This window comes from Megalobrama amblycephala, linkage group LG12 (genome assembly GCF_018812025.1).
Source record: "Megalobrama amblycephala isolate DHTTF-2021 linkage group LG12, ASM1881202v1, whole genome shotgun sequence".
Taxonomy (NCBI): domain Eukaryota; kingdom Metazoa; phylum Chordata; class Actinopteri; order Cypriniformes; family Xenocyprididae; genus Megalobrama; species Megalobrama amblycephala.
Window position 1 is genome coordinate 30,342,502 of NC_063055.1, and position 16,724 is coordinate 30,359,225.

At 37.6% G+C, this 16,724-nt stretch overlaps 1 protein-coding gene across 1 annotated transcript in view; it reads right to left on the bottom strand.

Moving 5' to 3' along the window:
* The window catches only part of slc15a4 (solute carrier family 15 member 4), a 78,270-nt gene that overhangs the window by 36,591 nt on the left and 24,955 nt on the right, over positions 1–16,724 (bottom strand). Inside the window, exon 7 of the mRNA XM_048210507.1 lies at positions 4,264–4,422. Coding sequence (XP_048066464.1) covers positions 4,264–4,422 — 159 coding nt within the window. The remainder of the gene's footprint in view (positions 1–4,263; positions 4,423–16,724) is intronic.

The window sequence follows — 16,724 nt, forward strand, 5'->3', positions numbered from 1 at the left end:
TGTGGCTAACTCTGCATCGGTTTTTAATCCTTTCAGGACACGAAGCTCCCTCCACCTCGGAAAAGCCGCTCCGATATTTACCCTCGTTTTATTTCGGGCTCTATCTAATTCTTTCTTTTTGGCTTTTTTATCATTGTCATCTGTCTTTTTCCATTTACCCATATTTATTTTATGAGCAGGTGCCACTCGAGGGCAGTTTGGATTGTTTGTCCGCCATAAGCAAAGCTGCGGCACACCGGTAATCTTGAATTTGAATGCCTGTACGCGCTGTGCATGAGAGGGGTGTGATCAGCGCGCACGCGAGCTTGATTGACACTGCTAAGACACTCCTCCTGGCTCTGATTGGTTGTTTCTTACCGGGAGCGGTGTATTTCTGCAAATGGCAATAGGACCACTGTGAGGAGCCAGAGGAGCTTGATTTTTTTCACAGATTATCTGTCTCATATTCTACTGTCAGGACATAATGACAGGTTTAACAAATATGTAACAAAAGTTACCTACTGCAGCTTTAACTTTAATTTTTATTTTAAAAACAACATTGCACCAGGAATTATATATTAATTTTTGGAGAGTCGCACCACATGATATTATACAATCTGAACTAACCTTGCCTTGCCATAAAAAGGTCAAATTATCTGATATTTAACAGACTTAATGAATAAATTATTGAATAATTACATCCAGACAAAAAAAAAAAACAAAAAAAACAGGACTGGACTGGAAACGTTTTCTGCTGCCAATATCTTCTTTTAAAAGACCTTGAAAGTCCTTGTAGTCATCCTGACTGAAAAAAAAAAAAAAAAAAAAAAAAAAAAAAAAAACAGTCTTTTGAAGGTCCATAAGCTATGAGCGACAATCTGATTTAAAACACCTCTTCTAAGGGGGTAGAGGAGAAATCCAGTAATCAGTACTGTGCTCTCTTCAATTCAGAATGAAGGGAGAGTGTTTTCCCCTGCCTTTGCCAAATGCTACTTGTTAATCTTGTTGGTTCATAAAGGCTAAGAGGCGGGACGTGCAGCCTTTGATTTACTCTGTGCGTGAAATGGGTGTGAAATTACCGGTGTGGCATGTGTCTAAGAAGAAAACAAGCATATTTGAACATGACCTTGGAAGAGAGGCTGAAGGGTTGAAATAAACACAGCTATGTGTTTGGGGAGAGAGAAACACTGCTAACCTGTGTGACAATGTGTATGAACACAGACAGGTTCGCACATAACCAGCGATATATATAGAGCTGATACAGTGAACACAAATAAGACAAGTGCCATGGATCACTGTAACCTGTAAACCTCAAGAAAACAACCAAAATGTGGGAGCTAAGTTGAGAATCGACAACCTTACTCAGAATCTGTTCCATTTAAAAATAAACAATCAAATCAAATCAATTAATTTTCAATAAACAAAATATTGAGCAACTAGTGTAGCTCAATCTGTGAATGAATGATTCTTGTGAACTGGTTCTTTTTAAATGAATAGTTCACCCAAAAATTAAAATGATTAATTACTCACCCTCATGTCGTTCCAAACCCATAAGACTTTCGTTCATCTTCAAAACACAAATGAAGATATTTTTGATAAAATCTGAGAGATTTTTGTCACTCCATTGACAACTTTGCAACTATCACTTTGGTGCTTTACAAAGTTCATAAAGAGATCGTAAAACTAATCCATTTGAATTGATTGTTTTGGTCCAAATTTTCTGAAGAGACAATTGCTTTACAGTATATGATGAACAGATTGAATTTAGGCTTTTATTCACTTCGTTTTATAGTACAATGATCTCTTATATGTCAAAAGATCAAGGTTGAATACGGAAGGCGTAGGATGTAGCGTAAGCATTACACTTTCTTTGTAAGTTGAATACAGAAGGCCGTCTGACAGCTAATAAGCTAGTTATTTTACTTTACAACATGTTAAAGGTGCTAAAGAGGATCTTTTCGTCGACTGAGAAACCAAAGACTGTTACGCTGCATTCACACGGGGCGCCGGCGTTAACGCTTCTCATTTACTTTGAATGGGTGACGTCATGCGTTGCCGAACTGAATTGTGGGTTCCGTCGCGTCACTTCACTCGCGTTGCAAGCGGCAGAAGTTGAAGATTTCTCAACTTTTCAAGCGCCATCGCAGGCGTCATCCAATCAGATCGCCCTATGCAAATACCCTAGAGCAGTTGCTAGCCAATTGCGTTTGTGCAACACCGGAAAGTAATGTGATTGGCTGTTATCACTATAACGGTCGCGTCAACACAAGCTTCAGACACGCCCTCCGTCAAGCGTTGACGCTGACGCCCCGTGTGAATGCAGCGTTACTGAATTTTTGAAATGAGGGAACGCCTCGTGCATGAGTATTGGAACACGAGTGTTTGTTTACCACCGGCATTCGCTGTGTCGTGTTAGTGGATTATTATGTCGGACTCACCGCAGGTAACTCATAATCTGCAGTTGTTACTCCTGTCTCCTGACAAAAACATTGCATGCAGCGCCTGTGGAGTGTGGAAAGTTACTGGAACGCGCAGCCGCGCTCGTCTCTCACAAGGAATGTCATGGCAGTGATTGACAAGCCAGAGGGCCAATCGTTTACGCGATGATCGCGTAACCGATTGGCCGATGTTTTTAAGGCCCTACCTCGTGCACAGATGATGTATATTAATATTATTCCTTTCAGTGCACCTAATAAATAGTCTTTTATCAGTTAGTAAAGACAGTTTCAAGTAATATTACAAAAATGTATAAAACAAAACATCCTCTTTAGCACCTTTAAATATATATAATTTTCTTACACATTTTCTTACAGCTTCAGAAAGGTGGTTTCCGTGCACTACCATCATAAAGCTTTGGAGCATCAGGGTGATTATTAATATAACTCTGTATTCGTCTGAAAGAAAGTCACATAGACATCTAGGATGGCTTGAGGGCGAGTAAATCATGCGGTAATTTTCATTTTAAAGTGAACTAATCCTTTAATGCAATGCATTTACTGCTTCAGATGCGGCCATTCTAATGATGGACAAAATACGACATTTGCTGGTCAAAATCCTTATAACTATTTGAGCTTGATTTTCATAAAATGTTAATAATATAACGACACATGCAAGTGTCTGACCACATATAAAGTCAAAATATCAACTATGACCACAAACTGTTTCACTATTTAAAAAAAAAAATGTGTTTTTCAATTTCCTGAAAAGAAGGGTTTTGGACATACAAGGTTTCTGACAGACAGTAACGATACATATATATATAAAAAAGAAGTTCTTCATGGAATCATTAAGTATCCGGATTTGTTAAGTGAAATCCAAATGAAATTCCTTACAGTTCTCATCATGACAGAAATTGCTGTAATTACTGTAGATCTCAGCAGTGAAGGTGGTAATAGGAACCGCTCCCACAGTTTTTTTCTTACAAACGCTGTGTTAGGGGATTTAGTTTCCTTTCATCTACTGTCTCATTAATCTCAAGCCCACTTGCTAGAGACTTTCTTGATATTTTCTTAGTGTATTCCAGCAGGAGCGAGATGTTTTCCCTGGCCGTCTTAACTGCGCAACTGCAATAATGTATCGCCAAGCCCCGATCGATCGGTCCTGATTGATACAGCCATGGATTCCTTAGCAAGCAATTTCAGCAACGGCTCAGACAAGAGCTACTACACAAAGGCAAGGCAGAGAAGAGTTTACTGCAGTTTTTAAAAGGACACGCATTGATTAGCATGGTCATTAGGACAGATGAATGATCCTACGGAAAAACTCTACAGTGCACAGAAGAGACAGAGAACTGGAAGGACACAAAAACACACTTGCTTAAATCAAGCTTAAAACAATGCTGTTTATATACTCATCCAGACAAATTATTGATTATATGCATCTAAATTAATGAGAAACAAAATTCTACAATCAGAATCAGAGGTGTTTCTCATCATGGTCCTTGTCTCTCAAATGTCTTTCCAGGCTAACTATCACCTCATGAACCACTAAAAGTTAAAAGGGCCATTTCATGGAAAACATCCATTTTAAAACATCGATTATATTATGTATGAAATACTGCTGCAAAAACGAGTCATCAAGAAATCATACTGACATCAGAATTATGAACATATTAAAGTCCTCATGAGGGAAACAGCTTATAAAATCATACTAAGTGTTAGGGTTAGGGGATAGAATATACAGTCTGTACACTATAAAAATCATTGTCTATGGAATATAGCCATAAAACATGAAAACCCAACATGTGCGTGTGTGTTCAGAAGAGTTTTGCGAAGGACCACCTACCTGCAATACTAGCAAAGATTTCGCTGACACCAATGAGGACATATTGAGGCACTTGCCACCATATGGGTAGATCGGCTGCATAGTATATAACTCCACCGAGTGACTGCGGGATGGGATCTCGTGTGCGGATGATATCCAGCCTCTTTGTCTCTAAAATGCCTGAAAGTAGCAAGAAAGAGGCTATAAGATGAAAATAACTAATAAATACCCCAAAACATTTCAGAACCATATGGTATGGATATCATGGATATAACAGTTACATAAAAAAGTATGGGAACCACTTGCAGAATCTGTGAAAATGTGAATAATTTTAACAAAATAAGAGAGCTCATACAAAATGCATGTTATTTTTTTTTTATTTAGTACTGTCCTGAGTAAGATATTTTACATAAAAGATGTTTACTGTACATATAGTCCACAAGACAAAAAATAGCTGAATTTATTAAGATAACCCCGTTCAAAAGTTTGGGAACCATTGGTTCTTAATACTGTGTGTGGATACCTGGATGATCTACGATATAATGTTTTTTTTTTTTTTTTTTGTGATGTTGTTCATGAGTCCCTTGTTTGTTCTTAGCAGTTAAACTGCCCAATGTTCTTCAGAAAAATCCACCAGGTCTTGCGGATTCTTCAGTTTTTAAGGATTTTTTGAACCCTTTCCAGCAGTGACTGTATAATTTTGAGATCCATCTTTTCACACTGAGGGCAATTGAGGGACTCAAACACAATTATTAAAAAAGGTTCAAACATTCACTGACGCTCCAGAAAGAAATATGCTGCATTAAGGTGAAAATGTATGAACAGGATGAAGATGTCCAAATTTTTATTGCCGGAAGACAAATTAAGTACGAAGAAAGTGTAAACTGGCATCACGTCAGTTAGGTTTTTCCGCAAGCTGAATAGGGTTGAATAAGCATTTTGAACTGCGAGAGTTTTACACTTTAAGAACTGCATGAGTCTTGCGGAAGAACATTGTGGCTGGAGCTACTTCTCTCTGTTTTTGTCTATGTGAGTCATGCAGTTACTGTGCTACTCTGCAGTGGAGCCGACCCCCGTCTAAAATAGTCCGAATATAAACACTTTTTATAGGCATACCGTAGTGATTCAGAATAAGACAAGAACACGGTTTGGAAAATGGATTCACGATGTTCTCGTTCATTATATAAATGTGACCTGATCCAGAAAAATGAATCACAGTGACCCAAATTTCAAAACTGAGATTTTGGTATCAATGGAAAGATGAGACAATAAGCTTTAAAATGATAGTCAAATTCATACCTTGAATGGTTTTAAAGATATACCCATTTGAATTATGGTCATCTGCCCTCTTTTTCCAATTGAAAACCTGAGAAAATCGCTTTTAAAATGTTTTGCCCATTTTTTTGTTGATATCTTTCAAAATCCATTGCATTTAAAGGGATAAACTATTTATTTTACAGCTTAATTTGACCAAAGACATTTATATATATATAAATGCTATTAAACCAGGCTAAAGCTCTAATTATTTTAAAGTATTTATTTGAATTAATATTTTATAAGGCACTTTTACAAAGATTGACTAAAATCAGAAAGATTGAATAGAGGTGCTACATTTTTGCTTGAGAGAGAGGGTGTGTGTGCGTGAGAGAGAGAGAGAGAGAGAGAGAGAGAGAGAGAGCAGCCTCCAGTGAGTTTAAAGCTTTGGCCACTTTTTTCCTCTTTTGACAGCGACATTTCTCAAATATTATTAATAAACAGAACTAACTTACACACAGTATACTACACTACACTATACACTATACAGTACTGAACTTGAATCTTTCTGAGGAGATCTACTAGCTTGTTTACACAGAGCGCGTGCTAGTCTGACAGGAGGATGGTTGGACCAATCGCGTGCCTGTCAGTCGAAACGGGGCTTCTCATTGATAAAAATCAGCGTTTATGTCAGTGTGTTTACATTTCTAAGCTTTTTGATTGCTTCTATACAACGTGTAACACCATATTTGGAGAGCAGAGATAGTGACGTTTCAGGGATACCGGGAAATGCTCATAAGTGACGAGAGGAGTTGAGAAGTTCATTTCCAGCGAATTTAGTAAAACCATGTCAAATTTAATAGCCATTTAAATACCTTTACTCAATTATCTGCACTCTTAGCCCGGATTTTATATTTACTTAAAAATATAATTACAATATACTTAAAATATTTAAGTTTGGTTGCATTACTTATAAAATATAAGTATATTCTATTAATTTGTGGGTGTACTTGAATGTGTTAATAAATGTAAGTTAAATGCACTTAAATTATGAAGTTTTTCTCCTGACCACGCCTCCTACACACTGGTTTGCGGCAGGTAATGACACCATTTTGTTGTGATGTGTGTGAATTCAAGGAGCTGTTGATGAGCAGTTGGAACATTTATTTTGGCTGTTACAGACATTTTTTCAAAACATTTACCTTTTTATAGTTTTTCACCAAAGGAGAAAATCACAATTTTTAAGTTACCATCATCGAGGTCAGGGTTTGTTTTAGTTGAGCTCTTGACCCTTGACTTTTTAATATTAGATTTTGTTTGGGCAGTTTTAACTGCATTAAAACCAACCAGACAAGCAAAGTTAAAAGATGATCAGGTGGTGTTGATTATGTTTTCACATAATCATTATTTGATCTGAATCACTGAACTCATTTAGAGCCCAATCTCTAGTTAGATTTACGTTATTGATTACAGCAGCACTGTGATTCTACAGCAGAAGATCAACTTTTACAATACAATTTTACAATTCCTTATCACAAAAAAAAAAAAAAATTAGGCACACACAGACATCAAGAATCAGCGTATGAATCTCAACAATGGTGACAAGCAACATATTCTGATAAACAGATCAACTCTGAACATTAGAAAACAAGCTACTAAAAAGTCACAGAAAAACAGCAAAATTTAAATAGTGAGAATAAAGAAAATTACTTAGACAATTCAGCTCATAATTTATTCATGCAGCAATGCATGATGGGAGGCATGGATGAATTTTGATTGGTGGCAAGTTAACTTGCTTAGTACATTGAACTTAAATATACTAGGTGTAATAACTACAAAGTAATTCATATTACAAAACATTTTAAGTTAAATGAACTCGAATTATTAAGTTAACATTACTTATTTTTTTTAGGGCAACCAGTTTCCTAAATTTTTTTAAGTAAATTAAACTTATTCGGGCTAACAGTGTGGACTACAAAACTTTGGGAGATTATTTTTGAAAGTCTGTTCTTTGAAATTAGCTTAAAAAAAATAACATTTTTTCATTGTTTTTCCACATTATCGGCCCATGTCTTAAAATAGAACGTTGCGACTTCCGACTCATTTCGCCAGAGCGGGTCACAAATTTTGTTCATTTTGAACACAAAAAAAGTTACGAACTGCAGCTGCTGATACAACGCCGTTCTGTTGCGCACGCGTGAATTACCATGCACTTGCACAAAATCTACCACATCAAATTTTTACTCGCACATTCTCAAAAAATGGTTGCAACCAGTCTGGAGCCCTGTGCTAGATCAGATACACGTGCGCACGTCTGGAGGGAAAGTGCATGTAATAGTGAATGAAAAAAGTATGAACAGTCCATTAATGGATTAAGTGTCAGGTCAATGCCAGCGCTTCACACAGGTCACAAACAGCTTATCTCCCACACATAAAAACATGTCGCTCACACAAAATTATACCAGGCCAGGTTTAGCAGGTAATCGGAGTGGAGCAGAGATTGTCAGTCTGGTCTATCTAAAAGCTTGATCCAATAATAACCATGTTTCAGGTGCTATTCAGATAACTCCTCGTGGGATCCCAATCACACAGATATGCACACATTTCCATTTGTAAAGTGGTATGACCTTGTATTTTATATGCTTAAAATAGCAAAGTGTGATGCATATATAGCATGCCACTAACACAAAGTGCTTCAGTTAACAAAACAGTAACTTTTTTTTTCCCTCTCTTCCCTCTCATCTTTCATCCCCCCTCCACCCCTCATCCAAACACCAGAAGCGTTCCGCTCTCATCTGTGGTTGTGGCGTCAGATTTAGATCGGAATACAAATGATGCCTAGAATAAAACACTCTTTGGCTAAAAGTGTGACCCGCTGCAGATTACAGTCCTCACTTCTGCACTTCCAAGAGATTCTAAACCCAGATTGAAAAAAATAAAAAAATCTAAATAAATCTACTTTTATTTCTATGAAAATTTAACAGAAGTGGAACTGCCCCAAGGCATCGTGTGCTGTGTGGCAGTAGCGTGTGTTTGCAGCTTTGTTGTCGGCACAGCTTGCTGTGGAAATGTCTGCTTCCTGAGTGCAGGACAACAAGTGTGTCCAGGTGTGTGGGCATCATCTGTGCCTGCGGGTAAGGTTGGCTTCAGAGCTATGCCACTGCCAAGCACCCATCTGTTTGGAAAACGTTGTGTAAATGTTGTGAGGAGGTTCTGGCAGTGGTATTTTAAAACCCACCTAAGCCCTGCTGGGTTCAGCTACTGGGTAGACACAGATTAAAAGTGCTTCAATACACTTGACTAAAGAGGCACAGGCCTTGTGTGATACCACATAAATGTACACACATGAATCTGTGCTCAGTGGCAAAACCACTGAAGTAAGAGGGAAAAGCAAATAATCCCATTTTTCACAATCCAACCAATTCCCGATAAATAGAGAAACAGTCCAACCCTATGTTTCTTTTTTCCCTCAGTGAATATCCTATTAGACTTGGAATTACTTTTGCTCATCACTTTACATACTAGACCTTGCTTGACAAAAAATGACTGTGCTACACCTGTTTGAAGTCGACAGAAAAGTCAGAAAAGTCAATTTTGAGAAAAATCCGCACACAAATGCTCACAAAGAAGACTGCTGGACAGCACTCGTTTGTTTGTGAGTCATGTAAGTAGTTAAATATACTCGCACCTCGGCTCAGAATGCTTTTATGACACAAGATTAACGTAAACACAGCCCACTGTGAACACCCTTGTAATTCGCTTCAATCTTTTCAAACCTTATGAATGATTATTATCATTATTATTATTTTTTACAAATATTTTGATTATACATTGTTTGATATAATTTGATATGTAATCCTCAAAAATTTCTCACTTCTGTTTGTCCTGTGTAGCACAACCAGGTGAATGTCATTAGACTAATTAACGGCTGCTCAAATTGAACTCTCAATAGCCGCGTTTCCACTGCCGGGCCAAAGGCGGGCGTGCTAGTGCGTGCCAGGGCCGGTCGCGTTTCCACTGTCACTTCCGGGGCTTGATCGTGCCTCTTCGGTGCTTCCTCGGTGCCAAAGGCACGGGTTTTTCGGCCCGCCGAAAACCTTGGTCCAAAGCGGGCCAGCTGGGGCTTGAGGCGTGGTCGAGGTGAAAGGCGGAGCTAATCGTAGTCAGGTGATGGTCTACACGCTGAATGGGTTGGGTTGTGTGATGTTTGATCAAGGGAGGTGTGTTTAATCGTAGTCATTGTTTTTGTCTGGTGATGGTCTACACGCCAAAAATCCTGAAATCGCAGACGCGGGGTTGGTACTATGACACACTATTGATCAATTCTTGTGACGTTTGATCAAGGGAGGTGTGTTGAACCAGGCATAAGGGCGGTTTTTAGATCAGCGCTGTGGAGCTAGTGGACCGACAGTGGAAACGCAAATTAGATTTTGGCCTCGGTGCCTAAGGTCTGTGGCCATAGGCCCAGCCCGGCATGCTGTTAGCCCTGGCTCGCACTGGCCCGACAGTGGAAAAGCGGCTAATGTGTTTGTTACTCACACCCTGACGAAGGCAATACCAGCCGCAACGCATAGGTGTGCAGTCTGTATGTGTCACCTGTTTTTCAGAATTAGCCAAGATGAAATAAAGGCTTTTTAAAATTATTTTTACTTGATTCGAGTGCCTTGGATTATCCACTAGTTTACAAGTTTAATTTTCCCTTGCATTCAAAGAGCACCAAGACGGAACTTACACCCCATGCAACTCTTCTCTGGAATTGTTTTTCTTTATGAATGATTATTTTAGGTTTAAGTGGTGTGTGTAAAGGAACTGGAAGAGTGTTTCTGAAGCAGTGCCATCTGCTGTTAAAAACTAAGCTCAGAATCGTTTTGAGAGAAAAGCGATACATCAGAAAATATCAGAATCGTTCCAGATTCTTTGTATTGCGAATCGAGAAATGATGTATTGTCCCAGCATACTCAGAGTATTGTAGGACATTACAAAACAGTATGCAATAATAACATTCAGTGTATATAATATATTTATCTTAATAACAACAAAAACGGATGCTGCCTTTACTTTTACTTTACTTTTCCCTATTCCTAAAGCACATCCCTGCACCTATCCCTAACCATATTTAACCTGCTGATCAGTAAAGGTGTCCTCGAAGGATTAGGAATGGAGCCACGAAGAATGGAAAAAGTTGGCTTCGAAGTTGGGTCGGTTGTGTCAAATGTTAAATCTTTACTCTCGCCACTGCTCCTATTACAGCTGGCAAAACAGGCTTTTAATAAAAGCTTGACTGCCTATGGTGTTTTTTTTTGTTTGTTTTGTTTTGTTTTTTTTATAAATCGGTGCTATCTGATAAAACAAAGGAAAAATGCTGTTATCTTCCCACCAGTGTGCTATGGATATACTCAACCAGAGTCAAATACCGCCTTGCTTTAGTATGAAATACTTCTTAGCAAACTTTTAGTCATAATGGTGTCAACCTGTATAGTTCCCAAGAGCAAGAATTTAAGAAGTAAACATTTAGTGCGAGTGAGTTACTTTCGGTTTCCAGGATCCAGCTCATTGTAGACAGTGGCTAAGGGCTGCAAATAATCTTAAATATGGAGAGAATGCCATGACAGGAAGTCTAAAAAACAAATTGTTTATAGTCATTCAAACTGGATGACTACAAACAATTTTATGCCAAATGGAGGGGAAAAACTGACAGAAACTGTAATTCTATCAGTTCCGCTAAAGAGTCCACATACAGATACAATTCTCAGTGATAAACTCTTACAATGACTGTTCTGTTAATAACCTTCTGTCGATCAGTGAATGGGGATACATAAACACGGAAGTGTAATCTGTAGTTTTCACAAAACCCCTAAAGCTGTCTTTTGCTGACAAAAAAAAATAAATAAATAAAAAATGTCTTGGTCCAGGTAACACAGAGAACGAGGAAACATTTCGATATACTACTGACACTGTAACAATACCAAGCAGGTTAAAAATCTGTAAAGTTACATTTTAACAGATGGGTTTCTTTCTTTTGTAATTTTGTCTGGCTCAACAGGACAATGGTGAGTGGAGTTAGTGTAAATAGCTTTGCCAACAAAGGGCTATTTGCACTTTGTTTAAAGGGGCTATATGTAAGACTTTTACTTTAATAAAGCATAAAAATACCCCAATATGTTTGCAGATATTTAGGAAACATGCTAAGTTCACCTACTTGTTTCTCAGAAAAACAATGCTACAGCCAGATATTCTACTTTGAAATGTGCGTACGTTCAATGTCGGAATGTCTGTCTTTGTTTTGGTCTGTGCGAAACCGTGTGCTGCCAGTTTATCCAATAGTATTTTGACATCACAGGTTGCCAGTTGGCAGAAAACACAGCGTATTGCAGCCATGGAAACCAGCAAACAAACTGCCTCTGCATCCATCTAAATATCTCTATAAATGACAGCATATTAAAACACAGATAAATTAACTCATCAGCTTACAGTCTCCTCAGCTTTCATTGTCAATTGGGCTCCCTCTTGTTGTGTGTCCTTTGCCCCGCCCCCTCGTTCAAAGATGCGGGTGGCCAACAATATTTTGAATTTGGAGTGCAGTACCCATTTCGACCACTGGGTGTCATTCCTACATGGAGCCCCTTTAAATAGATACTCCAGAAAATTCTACCAAAAACAGTACAAAAGACACAATAATTTAATGTTTTTACTAATTAAATTTGTTGTTCCATAAATCAGTACTCATTTTAAGCTTAATGACTGCAAAATGCTCAAAAAAAGTTGGGACAAGGGCAATGTAAGATTGAGGAATGTTCAGAAACACCCGTTTAGAAAATTCTACAAGTAAATATGTATAGAATAAAATGGGCATTCTTGACATGCTCTGCAGTATACAAACAACAATGGTTCAAGGTTCACCAACTTCGAAAAAATGGGTGATCAAAATCTCTCAACAAATTATAATTTAAAACTCAGGGATTTCACCATCTACTGTTCATAATGTTACAAAATATTCACACAATCCAGAAAGAAAGGAATCCAGAGAAGAATGCCCATATCTTCAAGCCCTCAGATCGGAAAACAGAGTGGGGGGAAAGTATTGGTAAATCTGAGACAGACTTGCAGCAAAGAGAAAAGGTGTGATGAGGTCTGACATGACAACATTTAAATTACTTTATGAATTGTATGTCACATTACAAACAAAAAATAAATACCTTTCAAGAGACACAACTCTTTGTTGTTCGTGCTGCCGAGGTTTTATTCCGAGCAATGAGTCACAAATCTCTTTCAGAGATTCAGATAAAAGTTGCAATTATTTGTCATTATTTGTTGGTATTTCATTTCATGCACATCCTTGACTCTTTGAATAATTGCCTGCAATTTACCTTTATGTTGTATGTGCCCACAGGTGACATTTGCGTGTGTTTGCGAATATTAATGTACTCCAGAAAGTGAAACCGAGCATGGCTGAGAAAGAACGAAAAAGAAGAGCGAAGGGGTATAGAAAATAAAGAACTGCGTGATTACTATACTTTTGGTATTAATGAGGGGCACAAAAAGACTAATTTCCCAAGATATCTCATCTATATAATAAGTCTCATTAGTGGGACTCACTATGTCACAGGCACACACTCACCACTCCATGTATCTTAATACACACACACACTATGTCTAAGTTCTATCTCAGACACATACACACTTTTACAGAATCCATTCACACACAGTAAGCATCCTTAAACCATGCTTGTATCAGGTAGCAGTTTATTAATGAGTCGGTCTGTGTCATTGAGTGGGAGTACAAAGGATGGGACGCTCTCTTTCTCTCTCAAGAAGGAGAGCATGAGTCCCAAAGGTTCTCATTAGTTTGATCTCTACAACACACATACACATAAAGAGTGTGATATGAACGTAGTTTGCACATACTGATTTCGCAAGAGTGTGCCAACGAGTTCCCCCCGCTCTTGGCTACATCAAAGCAATGGTTATTATTAGATAACATCTGTATTGTGCACTGCATACTAGACTTACTGCATGTTCAGGCTTTGTCATGCAATACCAAGGTCATTTTCTTGTGCATCATTTTAAAACAGTGGTTCTTAGCTAGTTTTGCTTCAGGACCCAGTTTTAACACTGGACATGGAGTGATGACCCAAAATTGCCCTTAATATCAAATTCTTAAATGTATTAATTAATTTATTGTTAAAAGCTGCTTGAAATGTCAGTGGTTTCATACTTTCATTCACATTTTATATTAACTTACAGGGTTAGTTCCCTTAAAAATGAAAATTCAGTCATCATTTATTCATGCTCATGTCATTCTAAATCCACAAGATTTTCATTCACGTTTGAAACACAATTGAAGATTTTTAATAAAACCTGAGAGATTTCAGTCTCTCCATTGAAAGTCATTCAACCAAAACTTTCATGCTTCAAAAAGAATAAAAACGTAAGTAAACAGAATTCCTATGATTTGAGCAGCCTTCTAAAGTGTTCTCATGAGAACCAATGAGGTTTGTTCTTGTGTGTCAAGCAAGCACATTTGAGCTTCCATTTACTATATTTAATATTTATTATGTATGTGTGTTGATGAAACTTATATGTGAGTAAAAGCCTAAATTAAATATGTTTATCATCTGAAGACTTGGATTAAACTGCTCAATTCACATGGATTATGCGTCAAAGTTATGGTGGAATGGACTTTCAATGGATGGACAGAATCTTTTGCATTGGTTTCGAAGATGAACAACAATCTTATTGATTTGAGTGATTGAATCATGACAGAATTTTCCTTTTTGGGCAAACTTTCTGTTTAAGTAGTTTTGCTCATGTTTTTTTTTTTTTAGTATTAGGGTGTCACACAAACGGTCCACGTCTATCACTTCTATCTTCCCTCTATCACCGATGGACACATTTTGTGTCAAAATACTGTAAATTTAGTGAATGTCTTTGATGTGGAAAGTGTTTTCCTTTTAACTACAGATTAAATAGTTAAATTAAATGGTTAAGTTGCAGTTTAGTATTTGCACTAGCATTTCTTTTGTTGATGTATTTACTATTGAAAAAGACAACTGAAGTGGGACGTGAACTTTTTAAATAGTCAATCTTTAGTCACAACCTGGCAAAAACAAAACTTTTTTACTTGCAATTGCATGTCAGATGAAAATGGTTCTGATAATTCCACTTGCTTGGACAAAATGTTCCTGTAAACAAGATACATGCATTCATATCTTTTGCTCTGATTTCTAAGAAAAAGGTACACACACATGCTAAAATTGTACTTTGTCAGCTTTTAGAAGTACTCTAGTCCGTAATGACCTTAAAACTAACAAACATGGACTAAAAGCCACTTGCATTTTATGTCTTCAAGTTGCTGGTCTGTTATTAGTCTTATGAATCAGATAGTCCTTGAACCGTATGTTGGTACATTGTCTAGTGCACACAAAACTGACAAGGGCAATCTCAAAACAGCAACCTCCAATCTGATTGATTGGCTTTACTCAATTTCCAGGGGTGCTTCGGGGTGCACAGGTTTTTATCAGTGAACCAGGAAATATTGTTTACAAGATCTCAGACTGTTAGAATGAGTGCTCCTGAGGAAAGGGATTTGGAAAAGTTTGTAGCACTGAATCTTTGAACAAGTTTACAGCCTCATACCGATTACGTTGTATACAACTGACAGTTATGTTTTGTTCGGAGTTACATTAGTTTTATAAAATAAAATTAACTAAGGTATGTGGTTTAACATCATTCAGATAGTCTTTTCCTGTCCAAGTGGGTGGTCGTCGGCCTGAATAATGTGCAATGTGGACTATGCTTTATGTTGTATCAGGCATCAGTCATGTTAGCCAACAGGTATCAGTATATTAAAGTGGAAACAAATCAAGTGAGGTAAACGCCTAAAAACTGCAATCATGCAGCAAATCACTTGACGTCAGTCTCTTATTATGTTGACTGTTTTGAATTTTTCTGAATTTTGGGGTGTTTACTGCTTAAAGAATCCCTCGTGATGACTACAAACAGACATTTATTCAGTTTGATGGCAGCTTAGACAGATGAGGAATTTAAAAAAAAAAAAAAAAAAAAAAAAAGTCTAAACCTTGCTCTCCCTCACCATGCAGAGTTTGACAGTGGTTTAAAAGACTGAGGGAGAGTCAAAGAAAGACAGACAGGGTGGGAGAGAAAAAAAAAAAAATCATACTTTCCTCACACTCCAGAGTGCATCTCCCAAAACTCATCTCACTCAAAAAGCGCTTTAGTCTGAAATATGTCAATGTCTGGATACAGCGCACACTGTCAAGCTGACTAAGCTCGGTTTAATCCACTGGGCAGAGCTGGAATTGGACTGGGGACTGACTGGAGTGCTGGGCGCAGTCAATCCGAACAATGAGATACCACGACCTGTCAACGGTGTCTTCCTCTACAACCTCCGAACAGGCACTTCACGACACTCTCAACATGTGACTCGAACATTTGTGCATGTGTGGACACAATCTCAAAAAGTGTTGTCTTCGTAACAAGGCATCAATTGTGTACAGAACTTCAGACAGACAAGCAAGCCAAAAACACTTGGAAGGAAAGTGCTGAAGTTTTGGAGAGAACACTGGGCCTCAAGTGAGCCGCCTACTCAATGCGCTTTGTTTGAACTTCTGATGTGAAGGTCATCTCAAAACTGTAGTTAGCAAGATTATGTTACTATCTAAGATCAAGGCTCAACATTAAGTTTTTTTTTTTTTTTCTTTTCTGTTTGTTCATTCGGGACAGTAATGCAGCTTTGTACTGCCAAAATTTCATGGCACTGCAAAAACAAAATGTATTAATGTGGTTGCAGAGAGAAATATTTTCCATTAAATATTATAAAAAACCCTTTAGAACTGAGCATCTATAGGTAGAAAAATTAAATTGATTAAATTTCCATGGCATTCCCATCCCATTAACATTAATTTTAAACTTTTATTAATTCAGTTTTTTTCTAAGATCTCGTTTTTCCAGGACTGGAAATCACACTTTTGAAATTCTCTGATAGTTTCAGGAATTCCAGGTCTGTGGGAATCCAATTGTTAGGTTCTTAAAGGTGCCCTAGAACACTATTTCACAAGATGTAATATAAGTCTAAGGTGTCCCCAGAATGTGTCTGTGAAGTTCCAGCTCAAAATACCCCATAGATTTTTTATTATACAATGTTTTATCTGCCTATTTTGGGGTGTAATTAAAAATGTGCGCCGATTCAGACCTTTAAATGCTCATGC